The sequence below is a fragment of the Artemia sp. Qi Xiang Cuo genome, chromosome 6, assembly GCF_049724085.1.
Source record: "Artemia sp. Qi Xiang Cuo chromosome 6, ASM4972408v1, whole genome shotgun sequence".
NCBI lineage: Eukaryota > Metazoa > Arthropoda > Branchiopoda > Anostraca > Artemiidae > Artemia > Artemia sp. Qi Xiang Cuo.
In genome coordinates this window covers 39,916,747-39,937,484 of record NC_142799.1, presented here as the reverse complement: position 1 = coordinate 39,937,484, position 20,738 = coordinate 39,916,747, and the positions used below count along the sequence as shown (strand labels likewise).

Sequence of the window (20,738 nt, the reverse complement as noted above, 5' to 3'; positions counted from 1 at the left end):
TATTTTATTTCTAGGATTCTAGTACTTTATTTAGAATTTTAGCTAATTTTAAAAATCCAGATATTTCATTTTTCTGACCATATGCACAGGAAAATAAACGTAATGGTTTAACGAAAATGCGCAGCTAATAGCCTTCATTTGCGATGGAATCTCGAAGAGATTAATGAATTTATCTTTCGGACATGAATTAATTAATTCGGGATAAATGGATTTACAGCGGGACAATCCATCATGAAGCTTGTCAGGCTTTCCTGATACAGGATGGAAAAATGAAATTAGACAAGGCTTTCATCGGAGTGTCATTAAATGAGAACCATTTTACTAATCTATAATACGATTTGTTTTAATCCAGTGCAAGCAGTAACTTATCAATATCTATAGTATGTTTCTCAATCAGAAAAAGAAGCTCAGTTTTGGTGTTAAGTCCAAAAAGATTTGGAAGAATGACAATAAAATATAAATATAGAATGAACTGGGAAAATATCCAGTGAAAATAGGAGCGTCATTTAAGAAATTAAATTAAAAAATACAAGTTTTTTTTAACTGAAAGTTAGGAGCAACATTAAAACTTAAAACGAACAGAAATTATTCCGTATATGAAAGGGGCTGTCCCCTCCTCAACGCCCCACTCTTTACACAAAACTCTACTTTGTAAAACAATAAAAACTTTATCGTAAAGAGCGAGGCATTGAGGAGGGAACAGACCCTTTCATCCTCAATAAAGTCATCCTCAGATATATTTATATAATTTCTGGTATTTTGATTGGCAAAGTGCTAGTGAAACCAGCCTCTTCTCCTCCTTTCCTGTTTACCGCCCTATTTTCCTCTTTAATCAGTATCAAAAGATGAATCAAATTTCGAAAGAGCCTTTTCATCGCCAGAGGAAAACAGATAAAAACTGAAAAAAACTTACTTTTATTTTTTGGTACAAAGTCAGGATCAACTAATGTCTTAAATTCTTCAAAATCTAGTCGCCAGTCTGAGTTGGTGTCACCCGCATCAACGATGGCATCTACGCACAGAGCCCTTGACAAAAAGTTGTATTAATGAAAATTATTGCAAATAAGTAAAAAAAAAAATTTATCTCCTACCACCTATATATATATGTAAAATAAAGTTCTGCTATCCCTAGAATTTTCGTTGAAGTTGCACCTCAAGTATTCAAACTAGAGCCATGACATATTATGCAGAAAAATTTTGGAACTACGAAATTAGACCCAAGCTATAAAAATCCAAAAAAATGTAATCAACATATTCCCCAAAAAAGAAGTTGTGACGTCAAGATAACAAGCGTACAAGAGCTGAGGGCTCAGAATGCTAATTCTAGCGAGCAAAGTGAGTAAACGGAGCCTTATCAGACTATTTAGCGAGTCTATTATTTGTGAAAGCCGAAGGTCTGATCGAGGTGACAAAATTTGGTGAGGCTAGCTAAAAATTCTCCAAAAATATAGACTAAAAAGCACACTTTTGACACCATCATAACACGCTTGTTATCATAAGGCTGGCTGTAGCAAAGGAGCGAGCAGACATCCAGCTATGTTTGAGAGAGCTGAAAGCGAGAGTGAGCAGAGGCAGACGACAAAAACCCACAAAGCCAGATTTTTTTTTAGGCAAATAAACGGTGGACATATTTAAATTTAGGTTTGCATGTGTGGGTGACGTCAGGTTATATTTGCGAGGGCCTAAGGACTGAATGAATGGAGGATAAAATTCCTGCGAAGCCGCCTTTTCGCTGTCAAAAGAGCCTTTTTTGAAAAAAAAAGAAAAAGTTTTTGGGAAAAAAGTGAAACTGTAAGATTTTTCCGGGGGGGGGGGCAACATAGTAAAGAACGAACCCTAGCCAATAGTAACCGAAATTTTAAAAGGGATTTTTGAAAATAACAGTCAAGTGAGGAGGAATCATCATTTGAAGTTAATTAGGAATGGGAACTATTTTGATTAATCTTAATTATAAATGTTTGTTGCAATATGTATTACTTTGAAAAGCTGCTTTGGTAAAAGTTAAAGCACCAAAACAAGATTCAATATTTGAAACACAGCTAAAATTTTGAAACAAAAATTAACTAGTCAGGAAGTCCATATATTGCTAGTTGTGGACTGAATTCTTACATACAGTTTTTTTTTTTTTTAAGCCTCCTCAGTTTTCGTTTCAAAATTCTCTAAAATTGTCTTGATTGAATTCATGGTGTTCCAGACAAATAAAACCTTAGGGATGACAGATAACACTCCACAGAGACTACGGAATAAAAAAAAAAAATGGAGTTCACCATGAAAAGTAACAATTGAAAACTGAACCACAGCATTGAATAAGTGTTACTGTTTTGTAGAAATCCAGAATATCCAAACGTCAAACAAAATATATTTGAATATTTACTACCTAAAAACTGTTAACCAAATTGGATGCGGTTTGTTTAGTATATTTTAACGCACACAAATTGATGACACAAACCCGTATTCAGTTTGAACTGAAAACTTACATTTAATGAAATGTTTAACTAAAATAGAAAGTCTATAAAATTCCAAGATTTTTGTCATCAAATTTGGCTTAGCATTTGTAAATCCCATTCATATTTTAAATGCTGTTCAAGTAACTAAATATGGGAATTAGTTTATTTATATTTAAAAAACTTGACCTAAAAAAAGCAAACTGCCGAGCAATTTATATATTTTTTTTCGTGGCTAAGATTTTTATGCATTTTTTTTAGTTTAAAATTGCACAGCAAGACATAAATTCACCATAAGACATAAACACCAATTTTATTTTTAATTTTGAGCATACAAAATCATGCCATCCTTCCGGTTCAAGTTTCTGGGATTTTTAAGAAATTAGTTTAAATTTTGGGGATTTCTGTAATTTAGAACAACGATCATAATCCTTAAGCTATTGTGCAAAAATGTCAAGTTTCTAACTTGAATAGTTTAGATATTTTGACAAAAAAAAAAAAAATGAAGAAACACGCAAAGAAAGCCCATATATACCTTGAATTTACATATGTGTAGAGAGGTAACGAAACTAAAATACCAAAAGGATAGCAGAATATTTTGCTTGGATTTTATTTTCGGTTTCCTTTAGAAATATGCAAATGTGCAGTATGTTCAATAGCTTAGGCCACGACAATATCGGAAATAAAATGTATGATTTTTAAACACGCCATACCAACAGCTAGGCCTACTTAAGCACATAATTTTAGCTGCAAACTTCAAATACAATCCTCCAATGTTCCCTTTTACAAATGAAAGATTAACCGATGAAAATATGATCGATTTCCATTAATGATGTTTGAAACCGAGCCAAGGGATAGCCTTGTAGGACTTGGAAGACCTAAAAACTTAATTATCAGTGAGGCAAACAGAATTATAAAATCTTTTGTTTTATTACTGCAGTTGAAAACAAAAGACCCAAGAAAAACAGTAAGATTGGCACAATTTAAGCGTTTTGATAGGTTAGGGGAATTGTCACAGCCTTTGTCAATATGCCCTACAAAGAAATTATTGAAGTTAGAAGAAAAAAAAATATAATATGGAGAAGTTAAAATAGAGTGATAATAGTTATTTTCACTAGATATAAACCGAGATTACAGGTGGTAATTTGCACATTTTCCCCTTTTTTCTTTTTCTCAGCCCCTCTTCAAATCTAGATAGAGCTGAATCAAACTCAAAGAAAATTTAGAAAGACAATTAAATAATCAAAAGTTACATATTTATTAGGCATGAATCTATCAGCATGTAAAAGTGGTTGGAGATCTGGCATTTAAAAATATAATTCGGAAGTAATTTTTCAACATTAGCAAGAAGCAAAGCAGACAAAGGAAAATAAAAATATCTACTTTATTAAGTTGCTATTCAAGGATGTTGAGCGAACAGTGGTTGGGATCCATCGAATACAACGTATGAATTCTGTAGAATCCACAAATCCATCCTGCCCCCCGTCGCATTCACTGAAATGTGACCAAACCTTGTCATTTTGGCTCACCCCATGTTTAGTAAATGGAATAGCTGATGAATGCTCATCAAAATAAAGGGCTATTTGCTTCAATAGCTGATCTCGTTCTGATTGGAAGCAGACAACTGCAAAGAGAAAAAAAAAATCCTTAAAGATAACATTCAAGTCAAGGAGTCTAGTGAAGTCTAGGAGTCTAATTAAAACTAAGAGGGGAAACTGCTTCGTAGCTTCTGAAAAGGTCCCTATTTTAATTGAGTTGTCATTTTAAAAATTAATTAGAGAGAAATGGAAATTGACCTGTAAAGGCTCCTTGGAAGAAAACAGATATTAGTTTGGATATATCTTTAAAATATAGATTAGGGATAGCATTTCTTATTAGAAACAATTTTTCGTTTTTCTCGTTTGTTTTGTGGACTAATCAAAGTGCAGCGTATCTTTCCAGCAGCGTATTTTTCCAGCAACCAATTCTTCAATAGAAAACTCGAAGAACACTAATTGGAACTTACATTAGTTTTTCACTGATATCATTGCTTTAGGGAGATAAACAGGAAATATTACCGAAAAAAAGGGGGAAAAGAAATTTAACTGACTTTTGCCATAAATAATTTCAAGCTCTGTATTTTTGAAGCGTCTAAACCGTTTTTTGCCAAAAGAAGCATTAACGGCTTACTCCTTGTTCACATCAGTTTTTTTCTGTTTTGCACTCAGACACTAGTTCTTGTACACGACTGTAGAAACTTCAAAAATCAACTTTAGGTTTTATTTCATATCAGTTACATAGAAAATTAGGTCCATCTACCGTCCGGAGAACATAACTAAGTTTGACATATTCCCAGTCAGACTCGTTACTTCTCAGGCCTGAAAAGCAACCCAAAATATATTAGTAATACAAAACTTCTCAGGCCTGAGAAAAGTACAAAATGTCTGGGTATTTACGTGCTAGTTCAAAGGTAAGCTCAGAAGTACCGTTTTCGTCACCAAAAATTACGGCTTAAGAGTTTCTTAACCAAAAACGATCCTATATTCTTTGAAATTTGAAGTTGCTAGTAACTTACTTGAAAGTTAACTAGGGGTTTTATCCTAAGAAATCAGTTCTTAACATCACTGACAAGAAAAAAATACTAGCATATTCAGACAATATCAAACAGTTTGTGGTAACGAACTGTAAGTAAGGAGCGACCCGACTCAATTGTTACCAAAACTCTAAAAAAAAGAATTTTAATACAAATAGATACATCAAAAGAATCAGATTTTTATTCTGATTTCAAATGTATAAGTTTCATCAAGTTTAGTCTTACCCATCAAAAGTTACGCGCCTGAGAAAATTTGGCTGATTTTAGTATAAAGGGGAAACCCCCTAAAAATAATAGAACCTTAATGAAAATCGCATCATCATATTCAGCGTATCAGAGAACCCTACTGTAGAGGTTTCAAGCACCTATCTACAAAAATGTGGAATTTTGCATTTTTTGCCAGGAGAAAGATCACGGATGCGTGTTTATTTGTTTTTTTGACTATTTTTGGTTTTTTTCCCAGGGGTAATTGTATTGACCCAATGGTCCTAGAATATCGAGGGAGGGCTCATTGGAACGGAAATTAAAAGTTCTAGTCCCCTTTTTAAGTGACCAAAAAAATGGAGGGCAACTAGGCCTCCTCCCACGCTCATTTGTTTCCCAAAGTCACCCGATCAAAATTTTAAGATAGCCATTTTGTTCAGCATGGTCAAAAATATAATAACAATGTCTTTTAGGATGACTTAATCCCTCAAAGTCCCCTGGGGGAGGGCTGAAAGTTATGAACTTTACACAATGTTAACATATAGTATTGTTTATTGGGAAGTATACAGACGTTTTCAGGGAGGATTTTTTATGGTAGGGGGGGGGGTCGGGGGTTAAATGGGAGGACCTTTCCATGAAGAAAGTTTTCATGGGGGAAGGGACATTGCTATGAAGGGGGCGCCGGATTTCCCAGCATTATTAAAGAAAAAGATCAGAAATTAAGTAAAAAAACAACAAGTTTTTCTACTGATTTCAACTGATCAACTGAAGGGGTCATTTTTAAAGAACTGGAAAAAAATCAACCTTTAGCTTAAAGAGCAAGGTATTGACTAGGGGGCGAAAGTTCGTTACGTAAGTTAATTCGCAAGTTACGTATATTTATTACTAATAAAAACGTTCGTAAATAAAATTGAACAAGTTTCGAGAAAGCCATTTAACCAAATAAAAGTAAAATTAAAATGCAAATTTTGTTTTAATTATTCATGTACAGTGAGCCAAAATCAAACCCTGCATTAATTCAAAAACATTCAGAAATTAAATTAAAAAAACAAGTTTTTTTAAATTATTCGAACAGAAATTATTCCGTTTAAGCAGGGGGCTGTCCCCTCCTAAACGCCTCGCTCTTTACGCTAAAGGTTGACTTTCTCACAACTCTATATTTTTAACCAATAAAAAAACTCTCGCGTAAAGGGCGAGGCGTTGAGGAGGGGACAGCCCCCTGCATAAACGGAATAATTACTGTTCGTTTTACGTTTTAACGTCGTTCCTTACTTTCAGCTAAAAAACTTGTTTTGTTTTTATTTAATATAAAAGCAAAATCCACTCCTATACATCATTGACATTGTTTAATATAGGGTAGTGCTGATAAGCAAAGTCTAACGAAGAACCTAACAATACACCAACACTGGTCAACAGTGAAAAAGAAGTAATTACGAAAGGAAGGAGTCAAAAGAAGGAGCTAAGCTCCACAGAAAATTTATCATTAGCTCTTAGGCAGGACACGTAGATGAACATCACAAAGATACCCCATCAAATGAAATTGGAGATCGGATTCGGGATGTTGATAGTGAAATATTTTTCAGACAGAGGCAGATAAGATGCTTACGAACAGACAAGGAGAACTCGATGGGGAAGTTAGGCACGAGCTTGGTCATAGAAGTCACAGCCACACATCTTAACAAATCAAAAGGTAGTTTAATCGAAATAGTCCCAGAAGACTGAGCTTCGTTCGGTCCCTGATACTTGGCACGTGGAAGGCGTGTATGTATGATATTGTTGCTGTCGCTTGTCTTCTACACGCAGATTATTGTGAACTTCTTCTCCAGCTTTTTTTGCTTTAATTACATAGTTAGATAAATTAGTAACAATCAGGCATGTTCTATTGCACATACTATCTGAAATATCTAAATTACGCATTAGAATAATCATCGAGTTATTCTTTAGTTTTACGCTATGGGATGTTAAATGGCGATTACAATTGTATTAGGAAATTCTGGAGTGAATTCAATTCCTCCTTGCTTTTTATGCTTCGAATCGTAATTTTTAAAGGATTTGAGTTTTCCTGAGAGGTGGTTGACAATTACAGTATTAATTTTAATTACTTCTTTATTGGACGTTCCTTCATTCCATAATGATTTTGATTACTTACGAATGCTTCCTGTTTGATTGATGATGGTCGTTGTCGCAAGTGTTCTAGCCACAGATTTTGTTGTACATTATTTTCGTTTGCGATTCATTATGATGCTTTTTGTCCATTTATTCTAAATTCAAATTTCCTTGTGCGTTATTTTCATTTGCAATTCGTTGTGAATCTTGCCGTCACTCGTCTTCTTATGGCAGATTTCGGTGTGCGTCATTTTCTTTTGCCATTGATAGCATTCTCGTGTCACTTGTCTTCTAGCCACAGATTTCACGGTGCATCATTGTCATTTGTGATACGTTATGGTGCTCGTTGTCGCATGTCTTCTAACCCGGGATTTCGTTGAAATTCATTTTCGTTCATCTTTACCTTGGATATTTTTACCATGCCATTTGGTTTAGCTGGTCGGATTAAGCTACAATTTTGTAAAGATTTTCCATGACGTCATGTATATAAAAAAATTTCTTTTCCAATTTTTTCCCTATAATATTTTGCTTTAATTATGTTTTTACATAATATGGCAACAACCAATAACGGCAGATTTTGTTGCCCACTATTTTCGTTTGCGATTCGTTGTGATGATCGTTGTCACACGTCTTCATATTGCAAATTTTGCTGTAGATTTTTTTCACCTTCACTTGGATGTAATTCTCGACGTCACTCGTCTTCGTGCTGTAGATTTCGGTGTGAGTCATTTTTATTTGCGACTCGATGTGATTCTCGTCACCGCTTGTCTTTAACCACAGACTTCTGTGTGCATCATTTTCGTTTGTGATTTATTGTGATGCTCGTTGTCGCATGTCTTCTAAGTGCAAATTACGTAATAAATTATTTTCACTTGTGATTTGATGTCAGTCTCGCTGTAGTTTGTCTCCCAAGAGCAGATTCCGTTGTGCATCGTTTTCATTTGTGATTCTTTGGGATACTTGCTGTCATATTTCTTCTAACTACAGTTTTGCTTATGTTTTATTTTTGTTAATCATTACCTTATATATTTTTCCATGTCTTAGCTTTTGCTTTTGCTGTTTGGCTTCATCATAATTTATAATTTGGTATGACAATACCAAAATACTCATAAATACCAAAAAACTACTTTTCCAGACTTTTCCCACGTAATTTTTTTAGCCTTCTAACATGTCTTCTAAGCGCAAATTTTGTTGTGGATTATTTTTGTTTGAGACTTAATGTAATTCTCACTGACGCTTATCTTTAACCACAGATCTTGTTGTACATCATTTTCGTCTACGATTCATTGTGATGCTCGTTGTTGCATGTCTTCTAAGCGCATATTTCGTTGTACGTAATTTACATTTGCAATTCGATGTCATTCTCGCAGTCAGTTATCTTCTAACCACAGATGTTGTTGTAGTTCATCTTTGTTCATCATTGCCTCAGATTTTTTCCCAAGCCTTTTGCTTTAGCTGTTTGGATCCATTTATCATCTTGTATAATTTCACATTACGTCATAAATACTAAAAAACGTCTTCTCCAGCCTTTTCACCAGTAGGTTTTTTCAGTAGCAACAACTATGTAAGAGGCATGTTCCATTGCATATACCCTCTGAGTTATCTAAATTACGCATTAACATGATCATCGTGTTATTCTTTAGTTTTAAGTCATGAGGAAGCAAATCGGCAAGTTCAATTGAATTCAGAAATTCTGGCGTGAATTTAATTCCTCTTTCCTATGTATCCTTCACAGAATGATATATTTTATAGGATTTCTGTTTTCCTGGAAGGTAATCAACAATCTTAGTTAGTTCTTTTTTTTTAGCGGCGCTAAAACAACGCTTTACTTCATTCTCTTGTAATTTTGATTATTTTGCAAATACTTCGTGTTCAACTGAAAATGCTCATTGTCGCATGTCTTCTCAATCTTCTAACCGCAGAATTCGTTCTACCTCAGTTTCATTCATCATTTCCTCACACATTTTTTCCATGTCTATTGCTTTAGATGTTCAGATTCATCCGTCATCTTGTATAATTTCGTAAGATTCCATAGATTCCAAAAATGACATAATCACCCCTAGGAAAAAATTGATGAAGGATTCTCTTTAAGCGCATGCCAATGGAACGTCATTCATATGAGAAATATTTTTAGAAAAATTAAGGCTCTAAGCGAATCTTATCAAAGTCGTGGCCTATCTAGACCGTATTATTAGATACATATTATTGCTATATAACCTAATGCATCTACATACATTATTATACAAGTAGAAAGGCCTCAGGAAGTCCGAACAGCAAACCAAATATGGGCATAGAGTCCCTAGGGAGAACACGTGGTTAATGGGGTCAATGACCTAAAGTCAGTCATTAATCAAATTGTTTCCGGGCAAAGTTTAATAATGTCTGACAGGTACTGTCAATCATTAATCAAATTGTTTCCAGGCGAAGTTTAATAAGATCTGACAGGCGATGTCAGGATTAATTGATATGTCACGAAAGGGGACTTAATTTGTTTTTTCTAAGGGGAATTATTGATTCACGAAAGGGGAATTAATTTGTTGTTTCTAAGGGGACTTATTGATTCACGAAAGGGGAATTATTTGTTGTTTCTAAGGGGAATTATTGATACAAGAAAGGGGAATTAATTTAATGTTTCTAAGGTGAAGGTGGGGAAGAGATATATTGATTGCGTAATCAAAAGGAGAGAATTCCCGAGAAATTGATTACATAATCGGTAGAACACTATAAGGAGCTCGTGACGGGAATCCATTTATGGGCATAGAATGACGTAATCAACTAGGACAAATGTATTTCTGAGAAATTGATTACATAATCGGTAGAACCCTATCAGAAGGTCATGACGGGAATTCATTTACGGGCATAGAATGACGTAATCGACTAAGACAATTGGATTTCTGAGAAATTGATTACATAATCGGTAGAACCCTATCAGGAGGTCCCGGGGAATCCATTTATGGGCATAGAATGACGTAATCAACTAGGACAAATGGATTTCTAAGAAATTGATTACATAATCGGTAGAACCCTATCAGGAGCTCGTGACGGGAATCCATTTATGGGCATAGAATGACGTAATTGACTAAGACAAGCAAGTTACTTTCTTAATGTCCCTCCTAAACCCATTTTCCAACTTGAAGCACTTATGTTTTTCACCCACATCTATACTGAGAATATTTTCTTATTACTAAACAGCAATAAATAAAATTAAAATACAAAATATGATCTATATTATTTATTAATGCTCCTCCTAAACCCATTTTTCCAACTTGAAGTACTTATCTTTTTCACCAACAACTATAAATTACAGCTTTTTGGAAACCTAAACACCGAGAAATACTTTCAAATACCGTATCATAGCAATTAACTATATTATTGTAACTCCTAAAAAAATATTCCAACTTGAATTACTTACCTTTTTCACCCACAACTATACTTTACAGCTTTTTGGATACCTCAACACCAAGAAATACCTTTTAAAGACCATTTCAGAGCAAGTTACTTTCTTAATGTCCCTCCTCAACCCATTTTGCAACCTGAAGTCCTTATCTTTTTCACCCACAACTATACTTTACAGCTTTTTGAGTGTCACAACACCAAGAAATACTTTTCAAATACCATTTCAGAGAAAGTTAATTTCTTAATGTTCCTCCTAAACCCATTTTCCAACTTGAAATACTTATCTTTTTCACCACAACTAGACCTTACAGCTTTTTGATACCTCAACACCAAGAAATACTTTTCAACGACCATTTCAGAGCAAGTTACTTTCTTAATGTCCCTTCTAAACCCATTTTACAACTTGAAGTACTTTTCTTTTTCACCACAACTATACTTTACAGCATTTTGGTTACCTCAACACCAAGAAATACCTTTCAAAGACCATTTCAGAGCAAGTTACTTTCTTAATGTCCCTCCTAAACCCATTTTCCGACTTGAAGTACTTATCTTTTTCACTCAAAACTCTACTTTACAGCTTTTTGGATACCTCAACACCAAGAAATACCTTTAAAAAGGCATTTCAGAGCAAGTTACTTTCTGAATGTCCCTCTTAAACCCATTTTCCAACTTGAAGTACTTATCTTTTTCATCCACAACTATACTTTACCGCTTTTTGGATACCTCAACACCAAGAAATACTTTTCAAATACCATTTCAGAGCAAGTTACTTTCTTAATGACCATCCTAAACCCATTTTGCAACTTGGAGTAGTTATATTTTTCACCAACAACTATACTTTACATCTTTTTGAGTGTCCCAACACCAAGAAATACTTTTCAAAGACCATTTCAGAGCAAGTTACTTTCTTAATGTTCCTCCTACACCCATTTTCCAACTTGAAGTATTTATCTTATTCACCCACATCAATACTTTTCATCTTTTTGTATACCTCATCAACAAGAAATACCTATCAAAGAACATTTCATATCAAGTTACTTTCATAATGTACCTCCTAAACCCATTTTCCAACTTGAAGTACTTATCTTTTTCATCCACAACTATACTTTACAGCTTTTTGGATGCCTCAACACCAAGAAATACCTTTAAAAGACCATTTCAGAGCAAGTAACTTTCTTAATGTCCCTTCTAAACCCATTTTCCAACTTGAAGTACCTATCTTTTTCACCCACAACTATACTTTACAGCTTTTTGGATACCTCAACACGAAGAAATAATTTTCAAAGACTATTTAAGAGCTAGTTTCTTTAATAATGTCTCTCAAAAACTCAATTTCAGAAAATAAGTAATGAAAAATATAAAAAACCACTTGGAATTAAAGCTTATCTTATACCACAACAAAACTAACTTAACTTAAAAGAAAAGTATAGTACAATTTCCTTTATTAAAGTCCATTCTAAACCAATTATCAAACTTGAAATACTTATCTTTTTCTTCCACAACTATACTTTACAGCTTTTTGAATGCTCCAACACCAGCCAATACTTTTCAAAGGCATTTCAGAACAAGTTCTTTTCTTAATATGCTTCTTAAACCAATTTTACAAATTCTAAATTTTTCCATAGTAGATAGAAAAAGCTATATCATAGCTGTTAATATTTTCTCAAAAGATAAGCAGTTCTATTTCAATTTTAAATTTTCTCAATGAAGTGAAGAAAAGTTCAAGTTCTCTTCTGAATTTTCTCAATGAAAAAGAAATTAGTTTTTATTCAATTCTATTTTTCCAAATAATATAAAAAATTTCCACTTTAGTTCAGATTTTTCTCAAAGGGATGAAAAATTTAAAATACTATTCCAAATTTTCTCAACGAAGTGAAGAAAAGTTGAAGTTCTCTTCTGAACTTTACCAAAGAACACACTTCAATTCTAATTTCTCCAGAGAAAACGAAAATCTTCCACTTCAGTTCTTTATTTCACAAAGACATAAAGAAATTTAAAGTTCAGTTCTAATTTTTCGGTGGAAGATAGAAAAAGAAATACCATACTTGTAAATATTTTCACGGAAGATAAAAAGTTCTAGTTCAATTTAAAATTTTCTCAACAAAGTCAAGGAAAGTTCAAGTTCTGTTCTGAAGTTTCTCAATGAAAAAGAAATTAGTCATTGATCATTTCTATTTTTCCAAATAATATAACCATGTTCCACTTTATTTAAGATCTGTCTCGAAGAGATGAAAAATTTAAAATACTGTTTCAAATTTTTTCACAGAATATAAAAAAGTTCAAGTTCTCTTCTGAATTTTATCAAAGAACACAATTCAATTCTAATTTCTCCAGAGTAAATAAAAATCTTCCACTTCAGTTCTTTATTTCACAAAGACATAAAGAAATTTAAAGTTCAATTCTAAATTTTTCGGTGGAAGATAGAAAAAGTAATACCATACTTGTAAATATTTTCACGAAAGATAAAAAGTTCTATTTCATTTTAAAATTTTCTCAATGAAGTGAAGAAAAGTTCAAGTTCTCTTCTAAACTTTACCAATGAACACACTTCAATTCTTAATTCTCCAGAGAAAACAAAAATCTTCCACTTCAGTTCTTTATTTCACAAAGACATAAAGAAATTTAAAGTTCAATTCTAATTTTTCGGTGGAAGATAGAAAAAGTAATACCATACTTGTGAATATTTTCAAAGAAGATAAAAATTTCTAGTTCAATTTAAATTTTCTCAACGAAGTGAAGAATAGTTCAAATTCTCTTCTAAACTTTACCAAAGAAAACACTTCAATTATAATTTCTCCAGGGAAAACAAAAATCTTCCACTTCAGTTCTTTATTTCACAAAGACATAAAGAAATTTAAAGTTCAATTCTAAATTTTTCGGTGGAAGATAGAAAAAGTAATACCATACTTGTGAATATTTTCACGGAAGATAAAAAGTTCTAGTTCAATTTAAAATTTTCTCAACGAAGTCAAGGAAAGTTCAAGTTCTCTTCTGAATTTTCAATGAAAAAGAAATTAGTCATTGATCATTTCTATTTTTCCAAATAATATAAAAATTTTCCACGCAAGTTCAGATCTGTCTCGAAGAGATGAAAAATCTAAAATACTATTCCAAATTTGCTCAACGAAGCGAAGAAAAGTTCATGTTCTCTTCGGAACTTTACCAAAGAACACGCGTCAATTCTAATTTCTCCAGAGAAAACAAAATCTTCCACTTCAGTTCATTATTTCACAAAGACATAAAAAAATTTAAAGTTCAATTCTAATTCTTCGGTGGAAGATAGAAAAAGTAATACCATACTTGTGAATATTTTCAAGGAAGATAAAAAGTTCTAGTTCAATTTTAAATTTTCTCAACGAAGTTAACAAAAGTTCAAGTTCTCTTCTGAATTTTACCAAAGAACACGCTTCAATTCTAATTTCTCCAGAGAAAACAAAAATCTTCCACTTCAGTTCTTTATTTCACAAAGACATAAAGAAATTTAAAGTTCAATTCTAATTTTTTGGTGGAAGATAGAAAAAGTAATACCATACTTGTGAATATTTTCATGGAAGATAAAAAGTTCTAGTTCAATTTAAAATTTTCTCAACGAAGTCAAAGAAAGCTCCAGTTCTCTTCTGAATTTTCTCAATGAAAAAGAAATTAGTCATTGATCATTTCTATTTTACCAAATAATATAAAAATTGTCCACTTTAGTTCAGATCTGGCTCGAAGAGATGAAAAATCTAAAATACAGTTCCGAATTTTTCACAGAAGATAAAAAATTTCATGTTCTCTTCGGAATTTTACCAAAGAACACAATTCAATTCTAATTTCTCCAGAGAAAACAAAAATCTTCCACTTCTGTTCTTTATTTCACAAAGACATAAAGAAATTTAAAGTTCAATTCTAATTTTTTAGTGGAAGATAGAAAAAGTAATACCGTACTTGTCAATATTTTCCTGGAAAATAAGAATTTCTATTTCAATTTAAAATTTTCTCAACGAAGTCAAGGAAAGTTCAAGTTCTCTCCGGAATTTTACCAATGAACACAATTCAATTCTAATTTTACCAGAGAAAACAAAAAGCTTCCACTTCAGTTCTTTATTTCACAAAGACATAAAGAAATTTAAAGTTCAATTCTAAATTTTTCGGTGGGAGATAGAAAAATTAATACCATACTTGTGATTATTTTCACGGAAGATAAAATTTCTAGTTCAATTTAAAATTTTCTCAATGAAGTGAAGAAAATTTCATGTTCTCTACTGAATTTTACCAAAGAACACAATTCAATTCTAATTTCTACAGAGAAAATAAAAATCTTCCACTTAAGTTCTTTATTTCACAAATACATATAGAAATTTTAATTTCATTTCTAAATTTTTCGGTGTAATGTAGAAAAAGTAATACCATTCTTGTGATTATTTTCCCGGAAGATAAAAAGTTCTAGTTCAATTTAAAATTTTCTAAACGAATTGAAGAAAAGTTCCAGTTCTCCTCGGAAGTTTACAACATAACACAATTCATTTCTAATTTCACCAGATAAAATAAAAATCTTCCACTTCAGTTCTTTATTTCGCAAAAGACATAAAGAAATTTAAAGTTCAATTCTAAATTTTTCGGTGGAAGGTAGAAAAAGTAATACCATACTTGTGAACATTTCCACGGAAGATAAAAAGTTGTAGTTCAATTTAAAATTTTCTCAACGAAGTAAAGAAAAGTTCAAGTTCGCTTCTGAACTTTACCAAAGAACACACTTCAATTCTAATTTCTCCAGAGAAAATGAAAATCTTCCACTTCAGTTTTAAGTTCCCCAAAGAAATAAAGAAACTTAAAGTTTTATTCTAAATTTTTAGATGGAAGATAGAAAAAGTAATACTATGACTTTGATTGTTTTCCATGAAGATCAAAAGTTTCAGAGATGAAAAATTTAAAGTTCTATTCTAATTTTAAATTAAATTTTAGCTCCTTTGTCTTATGGATTTACCCATCAAATTTTTTAATTAGAAAATGAGTGACTCGTTCTATTATTAAAGACATTCGTTCAAACTCGTTCATCTAACCTCCAAAACGATAGGTTAGGTTAGGTATAAATAAATATTAATAAATAAATAGAAACATTTCTACACGTTTAAGTTAGGTTAGGTTAGGTTAACTTATCATGAGCACTCATGATAAGTTAACCTAACCTTTTCCGGCGAGTATGGTTAGGTTAGGCTAGATTAAGTTAGGTTAGATTAGGTTAGGTGACGTTAGGTTAGGTTAGCCCAAGTACCATTCACTTAGGTTAGTTCAGGTTAGGTGACAGTCATGCAAAAAGATAGGTGTTTTATTATGTTAGGTTAGTTTTTATTTAGCTAGGTTAGGTTAAGTTAGGTTAGGATAGGTTAGCCTACGTACGCGCGCGTACGTAGGCTAACCTATCCTAACCTAACTTAAGCTAACCTAAGATTTTTATTTTCTCTGTAGAAATTAGAATTGAATTGTGATCTTTGGTAAAATTCAGTAGAGAACATGAACTTTTCTTCACTTCATTGAGAAAATTTTAAATTGAACTAGAACTTTTATCTTCCGTGAAAATAATCACAAGTATGGTATTAATTTTTCTATCTCCCACCGAAAAATTTAGAATTGAACTTTAAATTTCTTTATGTCTTTGTGAAATAAAGAACTGAAGTGGAAGATTTTTGTTTTCTCTGGAGAAATTAGAATTGAAGTGTCTTCTTTGGTAAAGTTCAGAAGAGAACTTGAACTTTCCTTGACTTCGTTGAGAAAATTTTAAATTGAACTAGAACTTTTTATCTTCCGTGAAAATATTCACAAGTATGGTATTACTTTTTCTATCTTCCACCGAAAAATTAGAATTGAACTTTAAATTTCTTTATGTCATTGTGAAATAAAGAAGTGAAGTGGAAGATTTTTGTCGTCTCAGGAGAAATTCGAATTGAAGTGCGTTCTTTGGTAAAGTTCAGAAGAGAACTTGAACTTTTCTTCACTTCATTGAGAAAATTTTAAATTGAACTAGAACTTTTCATCTTCCGGGAAAATATTCACAAGTATGGTATTACTTTTACTATCTTCCACCGAAAAATTTAGAATTGAACTTTAAATTTCTTTATGTCTTTGTGAAATAAAGAACTGAAGTGGAAGATTTTTATTTTTTCTGGAGAAATTAGAATTGAATTGTGTTCTTTGGTAAAATTCCGAAGAGAACTTAAACTGTTTTATCTTCTGTGAAAAATTTGGAACAGTATTTTAAATTTTTCATCTCTTCGAGACAGATCTGAACTAAAGTGGAAAATTATTATATTATTTGGAAAAATAGAAATGATCAATGACTAATTTCTTTTTCATTGAGAAAATTCAGAAGAGAACTTGAACTTGTCTTCACTTCGTTGAGAAAATTTAAAATTGAGCTAGAACTTTTTATCTTCCATGAAAATATTCACAAGTATGATATTACTTTTTCTATCTTCCACCGAAAAATTAGAATTGAACTTTAAATTTCTTTATGTCTTTGTGAAATAAAGAACTGAAGTGGAAGATTTTTTGTTTTCTCTGGAGAAATTAGAATTTAAGTGTGTTGTGTGGTAAACTTGAGAAGAGAACTTTAACTTTTCTTCGCTTCGTTGAGAAAATTTAGAACAGTATTTTAGATTTTTCATCTCTTCGAGACAGATCTGAACTAAAGTGGAAAATTTTTATATTATTTGGAAAAATAGAAATGATCAATGACTAATTTCTTTTTCATTGAGAAAATTCAGAAGAGAACTTGAACTTTCCTTGACTTCGTTGAGAAAATTTTAAATTGAACTAGAACTTTTTATCTTCCGTAAAAATATTCACAAGTATGGTATTACTTTTCTATCTTCCACCGAAAAATTAGAATTGAACTTTAAATTTCTTTATGTCTTTGTGAAATAAAGAACTGAAGTGGAAGATTTTTGTTTTCTCTGGAGAAATTAGAATTGAAGTGTGTTCTTTGGTAAAGTTCAGAAGAGAATTTGAACTATTCTTCACTTCGTTGAGAAAATTTAAATTGAACTTGAACTTTTTATCTTCCGTGAAAATATTCACAAGTATGGTATTACTTTTTCTATCTTCCACCGAAAAATTAGAATTGAACTTTAAATTTCTATGTCTTTGTGAAATAAAGAACTGAAGTTGAAGATTTTTGTTTTCTCTGGAGAAATTAGAATTGAAGTGGGTTCTTTTGTAAAGTTCAGAAGAGAAATTGAACTTTTATTAAGTTCTTTTAGAAAATTTTAAAATGAAATAGAACTTTTTATCTTACTTGAAAATATTCACAAGTATGGTATTACTTTTTCTATCTTCCACCGAACAATTTAGAATTGAACTTTAAATTTCTTTGTGTCTTTGTGAAATAAAGAACTAAAGTGGAAGATTTTTGTTTTCTCTGGAGAAATTAGAATTCAATTGTGTTCTTTGGTAAAATTCCGAAGAGAACTTGAACTTTTTTATCTTCTGTGAAAAATTTGGAACAGTATTTTAAATTTTTCATCTCTTCGAGACAGATCTGAACTAAAGTGGAAAATTTTTATATTATTTGGAAAAATAGAAATGATCAATAACTAATTTCTTTTTCATTGAGAAAATTCAGAAGAGATCTTGAAATTTAATTGACTTCTTTGATAAAATTTTAAATTGAACTATAACTTTTTATATTCCGTTAAAATATTCACAATTATTGTTTTACTTTTTCTATCTTCCACCGAAAAATTTAGAATTGAACTTTAAATTTCTTTATGTCTTTTTGAAATAAAGAACTGAAGTGGAAGATTTTTGTTTTCTCTGGAGAAATTAGAATTGAAGTGTGTTCTTTGGTAAAGTTCAGAAGAGAACTTGAACTTTTCTTTACTTCGTTGAGAAAATTTGGAACAGTATTTAAAATTTTTCATCCCTTTGAGAAAAATCTGAACTAAAGTGGAAACTTTTTATATTATTTGGAAAAATAGAATTGAATAAAAACTAATTTCTTTTTCATTGAGAAAATTCAGAAGAGATCTTGGACTTTCATTGACTTCGTTTAGGAAAATTTTAATTGAACTAGAACTTTTTATCTTCCGTGAAAATATTCACAAGTGTGATATTACTTTTTCTATCTTCCACCGAAAAATTAGAATTGAACTTTATATTTCTTTATGTCTTTGTGAAATAAAGAACTGAATTGGAAGATTTTTGTTTTCTCTGAAGAAATTAGAATTGAAGTGTGTTCTTTGGTAAACTTCAGAAGAGAACTTGAACTTTTCTTCACTTCGTTGAGAAAATTTGGAACAGTATTTTAAATTTTTAATCCCTTTGAGAAAAATCTGAACTAAAGTGGAAAATTTTTATTTGGAAAAATAGAATTGAATAAAAACTAATTTCTTTTTCATTGAGAAAATTCAGAAGAGAACTTGAACTTTTCTTCATTTCATTGAGAAAATTTAAAATTGAAATAGAACTGCTTATCTTTCGAGAAAATATTCAGAGCTATGATATAGCTTTTTCTATCTACTATGGAAAAATTTAGAATTTGTAAAATTGGTTTAAGAAGCATATTAAGAAAAGAACTTATTGTGAAATGCCATTTGAAAAGTATTGCTTGGTGTTGGAGCATTCAAAAAGCTGTAAAGTATAGTTGTGGGTGAAAAAGATAAGTAATTCAAGTTGCAAAATGGGTTTAGAAGGGACATTTACAAAGTAACTTGCTCTGAAATGGGCGTTGAAAAGTATTTCTTGGTGTTGAGGTATCCAAAAAGCTGTAGAGTATAGTTTTTGATGAAAATGATAATTACTTCAAGTTGGAAAATGGGTTTAGGAGGAACATTAATAAATTAAGTTGCTCTGAAATGGTCTTCGAAAGGTATTTCTTGGTGTTGAGGTATCCGAAAAGCTGTAAAGTAAAGTTTTGGGTGAAAAAGATAAGTACTTCAAGTTGGAAAATGGGTCTAGAAAGAACATTAAGAAAGTAACTTGCTCTGAAATGGTATTTGAAAGGTATTTCTTGGTGTTGAGGTATCGAAAAAGCTGCTAAGTATAGTTGAGTGTTAAAAAGATAAGTACTTCAAGTTGGAAAATGGGTTTAGGAGGAACATTAAGAAAGTAACTTGCTCTGAAATTATCTTTGAAAAGTATTTCTTGGTGTTGGGACACTCAAAAAGCTGTAAAGTATAGTTGTGGGTGAAAAAGATAAGTACTTCAAGTTGCAAAATGGGTTTAGGAGGAACATTAGGAAAGTAACTTGCTCTGAAATGGTCTTTGAAAAGTATTTCTTGGTGTTGAGGTATCCAAAAAACTGTAAAGTATAGTTGTGGATGAAAAAGATAAGTACTTCAAGTTGGAAAATGGGTTTAAGAGGGACATTAAGAAAGTAACTTGCTCTGAAATGCCTTTTGAAAGGTATTTCTTGGTGTTGAGGTATCAAAAAAGCTGTAAATTATAGTTGTGAGTGAAAAAGGTAAGTACTTCAAGTTGCAAAATGGGTTTAGGAGGGACATTAAGAAAGTAACTTGCTCTGAAATGGTCTTTGAAAAGTATTTATTGGTGTTGAGGTATCCAAAAAGCTGTAAAGTATAGTTGTGAGTGAAAAAGATAAGTACTTCAAGTTGGAAAATGGGTTTAGGAGGGACATTAAGAAAGTCACTTGCTCTGAAATGGTCTTTGAAAGGTATTTCTCGGTGTTGAGGTAACCAAAAAGCTGTAAAGTATAGTTGTGGGTGAAAAAGATAAGTACTTCAAGTTGGAAAATGGGTTTATGAGGGGGATTAAGAAAGTATCTTGATCTGAAATGGTCATTGAAAAGTATTTCTTGGTGTTGAGGTATTCAAAAGCTGTAAAGTATAGTTGTGGGTGAAAAAGATAAGTAATTCAAGATGCAAAATGGGTTTAGGAGGAACATTAAGAAAGTAACTTGCTCTGAAATGGTCTTTGAAAAGTATTTCTTGGTGTTGGGACACTCAAAAAGCTGTAAAGTATAGTTGTGGGTGATGAAGATAAGTACTTCAAGTTGGAAAATGGGTTTAGGAGGGAACATT

General features: G+C 31.7%; 1 protein-coding gene across 2 annotated transcripts in view; it reads right to left on the bottom strand.

Moving 5' to 3' along the window:
• The window catches only part of LOC148951220 (follistatin-related protein 1-like), a 188,731-nt gene that overhangs the window by 31,700 nt on the left and 136,293 nt on the right, over positions 1 to 20,738 (bottom strand). For both annotated transcript variants that reach the window (XM_089090186.1, XM_089090185.1), the window contains exons 6-7: positions 3,828 to 4,068; positions 914 to 1,026 (exon numbers count right to left, since the gene is read on the bottom strand). In XM_089090186.1, the coding sequence (XP_088946312.1) occupies positions 914 to 1,026; positions 3,828 to 4,068 (354 nt within the window). The remainder of the gene's footprint in view (positions 1 to 913; positions 1,027 to 3,827; positions 4,069 to 20,738) is intronic.